This window comes from Panthera tigris, chromosome D3, assembly GCF_018350195.1.
Source record: "Panthera tigris isolate Pti1 chromosome D3, P.tigris_Pti1_mat1.1, whole genome shotgun sequence".
NCBI classification, from domain to species: domain Eukaryota; kingdom Metazoa; phylum Chordata; class Mammalia; order Carnivora; family Felidae; genus Panthera; species Panthera tigris.
The window spans coordinates 3842555-3848958 of record NC_056671.1 but is presented as its reverse complement, the minus strand read 5'-3'; the positions used below and the strand labels follow the sequence as shown (position 1 = coordinate 3848958).

At 43.5% G+C, this 6404-nt stretch overlaps 1 protein-coding gene and 1 pseudogene across 1 annotated transcript; one reads left to right on the top strand and one right to left on the bottom strand.

Annotated features, from left to right (window-relative positions):
* The first annotated feature begins 456 nt into the window (after positions 1–456).
* On the top strand, positions 457–1327 carry LOC102952692 (transmembrane protein 132B-like). The gene has a single exon (XM_015543562.2). It carries the CDS (start codon positions 512–514, stop codon positions 1316–1318), a length of 807 nt encoding a protein of 268 aa, XP_015399048.2. The 5' UTR covers positions 457–511; the 3' UTR covers positions 1319–1327.
* A 3745-nt stretch (positions 1328–5072) lies between these two features.
* On the bottom strand, positions 5073–6029 carry LOC102952982 (annotated as a pseudogene).
* Between the last annotated feature and the right edge of the window lie 375 nt (positions 6030–6404).

Below are 6404 nucleotides of genomic sequence, written 5' to 3'. Positions count from 1 at the left end.
TCTCAGATACTTCAAATGAGCGTGCCTTCCTAATAAAGAATGCTTGAAGTGACATTATCTTGAGCCTGATTAGCTGCACCTGAAATTGATTCAGATGCATCACGTGGTCTTTCAAACTCTTTGGAGAATTCAGAATCAAATTCTGTTACACAACATTTGATACGTTAATATACACAGCACTGCATTCACCACGGTCTACACATTTGCTCATCACACCCGTACGTTACAGCCCATTATTTACGCCAGTTTGATGTATGACAGCAACTGATTCAGATTTTAAAACATATTTAGTCTTCTCTGCCTTCGTATTGAAAACATCTGTCATAGGAAACCACGTGTGTGCTTTATAAATCTGTGTACATGTTTACACATTTGAAGGAGATGAATTATAACATAATGCCTTTATTTCATTTTTCTTAGTTGTTGGATTGTGTTCAGTGATGGTTCGGTGACACCCTTAGACATTGATGATCCCAAGGATTTTTCAGTTACTGTGTCATCATTGGATGAAATGGTGGTGTCTGTCCAGGCAAACCTTCAGTCCAAATGGCCGGTTGTGGTTGCACAGGGTGAAGGGCAAGGTCCCTTGATTAAATTAGAGATGATGATTAGCGAACCCTGTCAGAAGACCAAGAGGAAGAGTGTTCTTGCCGTGGGTAAAGGAAACGTCAAGGTCAAATTTGAACCAAATGTTGATGAGCACCTAGGAGGCACCAACGATATCGAGGGCATCGGTCGGGAATACAAAGACCGCTTCAGTAATTCCATACAGCGTGAAGGAAACCAGGAGAGAGCGGTTCAGGAGTGGTTCCAACATGGCTCCTCTGTTGGCCACGAGGAACGTAGCAACAGAAGCACAACCCCACAGTACCCCCTGGAAGGAAAGGATAAGAAGTTGCTCAAGAGTGGTGGTCCAGACTCCTTCACAAGCTTCCCCACTCAAGGGAAGTTACCGGAACCCAATAATCCCAGTGACCTTACAGTGACCTCAAGGGGGTTAACTGACTTGGAGATCGGCATGTACGCTCTGCTCTGTGTCTTCTGCTTGGCCATTTTGGTCTTCTTAATCAACTGTGTGGCATTTGCTTGGAAATACAGACACAAAAGGTTCGCTGTGAGCGAACAAGGCAACATCCCCCATTCCCATGACTGGGTCTGGCTTGGGAATGAAGTAGAACTTCTGGAAAACCCCGTGGACATCACCCTCCCGTCGGAGGAGTGCACAACCATGATAGACAGGGGGCTGCAGTTCGAGGAGAGGAACTTCCTTCTCAACGGCGGCTCCCAGAAGACTTTCCATAGTCAACTACTCTTTTAGAAACATGACTAGGGAAAAATCTAGTCCTCTCTTCAAGATCTGTTTGATTGTCATACAAGTTTCATTACCTGGGACTTGTCACCTCTTTCCATTGACTGAGTATCCATGCTGCACGTTCGTTTTCTCCACCTACCCTCACATCAGTGTTCAGGGGCAGTGTGTAAATTCATATCCCTACTTTATCTTTTCTAGTTTTCCTTATTTAAAGTAGCTTGAATTATACAAGAGGCTTCACTTAATATATGAGTGTCAATAAGAGAGTGCTATTTAACAAATAAGTTTTACATGAAACTTTTTTCCCACATGAATTTTGGGGAAATGTTGCCATCACAAACATGTTTATTGTGTTTCCTCTGGTCATTATAGCTTCGTGGGGGAACTAATGGGGGTCCCTTCTTGGGTGGGTCCAATCTGTCAAACTACTTCTAGCTCTATTTATGAAGCACTATGAGTATCAATTTTTTTGCACCCAATGTGAAATCTAAAAATAGTGTTTCTATGTACAGAAAAGGAATTGTCAAGGAAACAGCTGCAGATGACGGTTGCCATTTGTGTGAATAAAAGTAAAAAGAAATAAATAGATGATATTCCAATTTGACAGTATGTAGACATCCATCTATCTGATGACAAGTGAGATGTTCACAATTATTTTTGTGGTAGAAACAAAACATCCAGGGCATCTGGGAGGTTCAGTCGGTTAAGTGTCCGACTTCAGCTCAGGTCATGACCTCACAGCTCATGAGTTTGAACTTTGTGTCGGGGTCTGTGCTGGCAGTTCAGAGCCTAAAACTTGCTTGGGATTCTGTGTCTTCCTCTCTCTCTGCCCCTTCCCTGCTCATGTGTTCTCTCTCTCTCTCTCTCTCACTCACTCTCGCTCTCTCTCTCTCTCTCTCTTTCTCTCAAAAATAAATACTTTTTAAAAATTCAAACATCCACAGGATGGAGGGAGGAACGTAACTGGCCTGGGTGCGAACACACATGCACACACAAACACACATACAAATCGCAAAAGGAAATGGCAATTCCAAGATTGAGCTGTTGTTAGGGAAAACACAGTGGCTGTAAATCAGTGGCAAAGAAGAAAGAAAGCGCATAGCTCATAAAATATTGATTCTTGCATAACTTATAAAAGAAAGAAATTGCATAACTTATAAAATATTGATTCTTGCATAACTTATAAAATCATAAAATGTTAGTGGATAAACCACAGGAATGGTCAGAAGCAAAAATATTCAGGGTAAGAAGATTAAGTACAATTTTTTAATATTTATTTTGAGAGAGAGAGAGTGGGTGAGAGAAAGGGAGGGACAGAGAGAGAGAGGGAAAGAGAGAATTCTAAGCAGGCTCCACACTGTCAGCACAGAGTCTGAAGCAGGGCTCGAATTCAGGAACCGTGAGATCATGACCTGAGCTGAGATCAAGTGTCAGATGCTTAACCAACTGAGCCACCCAGGTGCCCCAAGTTCAATTTGATTAAGATGGAATAGCTGTTGAGTTGGACTTTGGGCTAGAAAAGCCCTTCATAGTCTCTGCTAAGTCATTTTACTTACTTTACCTTTTTCTCTCGGAAAAAAGCTTTTTTGAAGGTATAATAAAAAATTTTTAAAGTAGTAGCATGATTTTATTGATGTGGTTTAGTACAGTGTTGGACAATCTTAAAATCCTATATTCTAAACAAATTCAAGCACTGCTTGAATGTAGTTGACATCTAACAAAGGCAAGTTCTAATATGAGCATCTGTAAGTTGAATAATATAATTTAAGTTGGAAGATAGTCAGCTTTGGTATTTCTGAATTTCTCTGGCCCCCCTTTCGGCTGGATATTTGGGAGTCCAGCCCCGTTCAGCAGAGTTGGACAGAACCAATCTACTGGGCTCATTCATTCATCACTTCAATTCATCATCACTTCAATTCATCATCACTTCAATTCATCATCACTTCAATGTTTCCAGGCAAGCAGCAAGGGATACCCAAGTTCTGGGATCGGGCCACTCCTGAGGTCACCTTCATCATCCTTCTTGAAGTGAAACCATCGAACAGTTAAGGACTACATTGCCACTGTGTATGGCCAAGTCTAGCCTAATCAGTTAATGTACCATAAGTACCTGAAAACAAAAAGTGAGGCTAAAGGAGAGAAACAAACAGTTCATGATAACGACTATGCAGATTTTTTTATGTGAAGATTTTAAAACTAGTTTTAGATCTTAGAGTCCATCTTAAGGTGAAATGATTACCTTTAAATCAACTTTTTTGCAGTCACGTCAACATGTCTACACTAGTATGCTTAGGCTGTCTACTCACGTGCACACATGACTACATTTTCAGTTGCCTGTGCGTAGAAATTCCCAGAAAGAGCTAGCACTCATTTATTGAAACTAAGAATCACATACATCGAAATAGGCTCTTTCCAGGTCTCAAGTCAACTCTTCCTAGATAGAGCCAGTCCATATCATAGGGCTGACACTATCAGGCTGTAATACCACTGTTTTCTCAGAAGACCTTTTAAGGTACAGCACAACGCAATGACCAAAATGATCCTTTTAAATCTCGGCCTCTGCTGTAGTGAAGTCTGAAAGCTTAAAGATTGTGGTTCAAGTCTGTTAATGACTTAAAGATTGGATTTTGCCACCAGCAGAATCTAGAGCAGAGGGTCTCCTCTCTTCGAGTTTTGAGATTGAGCAGAGGGAGAGACTGTTACTGTAACCAGGGCTTTGTCTCTGAGGCAGGTTCTCCTCTTTTGGGGCTGAAAAATTCAGGTGGTTGTGCACCAAGGTGCATCTAACAAAACTCACAACATCCTCCAAGAGGCACCTGCCACCGTGTTAACATGATCTTAATAGACCAATTAATGCTTACTTATTTATGCTTTTCTCGTCAGCCTTACCGACATTGTTCATTTAACAGTTTTAGTTAAAATAATCAGTTGACTGGGAGACTTGCTACTTTTGATTACAGAAGGCAAAGGCATAGGAAATTAAAACGAAGGATGGAATGTTCAAATATGCATTTGGTGGCTGTCACAAAAGTTCACCTTTTTATTATGTTAAAAACAAAATAACAATCAGACTAGTACGTTTGAGGGGGCTTAGGGGAGGCTGTGCTTTGGTGGAAACCCACAACATGAAATTCTCGGAAAAAAGGCAACGTAAAAGCTAGAGCTAAAAACAGGCTGTAAAATAAGACAGTGGGACAGGAGCCACTCAAAGAGCTGTCCCCCCGGGATGGCCAGAGCACAGCGTGAGTGCCACCAGTCAGCTGACTGGGTCTATCTCGACACTCTCTCAATCAGATCTGTTGCCGCACACAAATTTTGGAATTTCAGAACGTGACACTGCAGGTAAGTGATAGTTGTAACATGTTTTTCAGAAGTGGCAATAACAAAAAAGACACCAAACTACATTGCCTCTGATATGGCTAATGTTTATCAGAAGGTAAATGTGTCCGTGGCCATCTTAAGCCACATAAAATTTGGTCACATTAAGCACAATAACCCCAATGGTTCATTTGACATCTGGTTACTTAAAAAAAAAATCAAAATTCAGGGTATTATAAATTTTCTAAGATTCACTCCGAAACAAAAGGCTAATTCTACATACAGAGTTTTACCCAAATGTCCATAGGCATTATCATTATTTACACAGAAGGTTTCAATCTGAAGTCACCTTTGGCAACCTCAAAATATATAAACTATGAACTTCCACAGTGGAATTATATGTACTTGAAAGTTGTGGCCTCAAAATACCCACGTCCGGGATCTATAGCGACACATGGCTGAACAGGTAAGACACAGATTCAGCGTTGCGTGTTCTTCAGATCACCTCTGCCAAGATCATCGAGATATCAATAACCTGAATCTGGGGACAGTGTCTCATTTTGTCCTCCTGCGGAATGGTGTTTGTGACCACAACAGCCTTAAAGGCGACATTATTTATTCTGGAAATAGCCGGCCCAGAGAAGATCCCGTGTGTGAGGACAGCATAGACTTTGGTGGCTCCAGCTGAGAGTAGCTTGTCCACGGCGTGGCAGATGGTGCCACACGTGTCAGCCATGTCGTCCACGAGGATGACCACGCGGTCCTTCACGTCGCCCACCAGAACTGTCCGGTCCACTTTGTTTGCTTTCTTCCTCTCTGTGAATCAGGGCAAATTCCACATTCAGCCTGTCCGCAATCGAGGTGACCCTCGTGGCTCCCCCCGCGTCAGGTGAAACGATGATACAGTTGTCCCACTCGGCAGTGTTCTCCCGGATCCACTGCAGGACCACGGGCTCTGCGTACAAATTATCCACCGGGATGTCAGAGAATCCCTGGAGGTGAGAGGCATGCAGGTCCACGGTGATGATGTGATCTGCCCCAGCCACTGACAGCATATTGGCCGCAAATTTCGCAGAAATCGGAGCGCGGCTCTTGTCCTTTTTGTCTTGTCGGGCATACGGAAAACACAGGATCACGGCAGTCACCCTGGAAGGCGACGCGACCTTACAGGCGTTGTTCATGATGAGAAGCTCCAGGAGGTTGTCGTTGACTTCCCCACAGCCACTCTGGATGATAGAGACATCTTCGCCCCTCACACACTCTCACCGATCTCGACGCTGGTCTCCTGGTTGCTGAACTTCTCAGTGACCACCTTGCCCAGCTGCAGGCCCAGGCGGCCGGCCACGCGCTGGGACAGGTCCTGGTGGGAGCCGCCACTGAGGAGCACGATGTTGGGCATGGCGGAGGCAGCGGTGGCACTGGAGGCTGCGACGCGAGCGGGTAGGCGCGGCTCGAAGGTATAATAAAAATTTTATTTTTTCTTACTCTCAATTGATGTTAACGGAGAAAAATCTGTTCAAAATAATAGTAGCAAGAATGTACCCAATTCTGTACGTGCACATATAAGGGAGATGAATGGCACCAATGGTACGAGGGGCAGGAGACAGGAATCCAGATTTTTATTTTATTATTTTTTTATTGTGTATTTATTTTTGAGAGAGAGAGAGAGAGAGAGAGAGTAAGCAGGGAAGGGGCAGAGAGAGAGGGAGACACAGAATCCGAAGCAGTCTCCAGGCTCCGAGCCGTCCGCACAGAGCCTGACGCGGGGCTCGAA

Bases quoted from the DNA above. Each gene is read 5' to 3' on its own strand.
- LOC102952692 (XM_015543562.2), top strand. From the start codon at position 512: ATGGTGGTGTCTGTCCAGGCAAACCTTCAGTCCAAATGGCCGGTTGTG.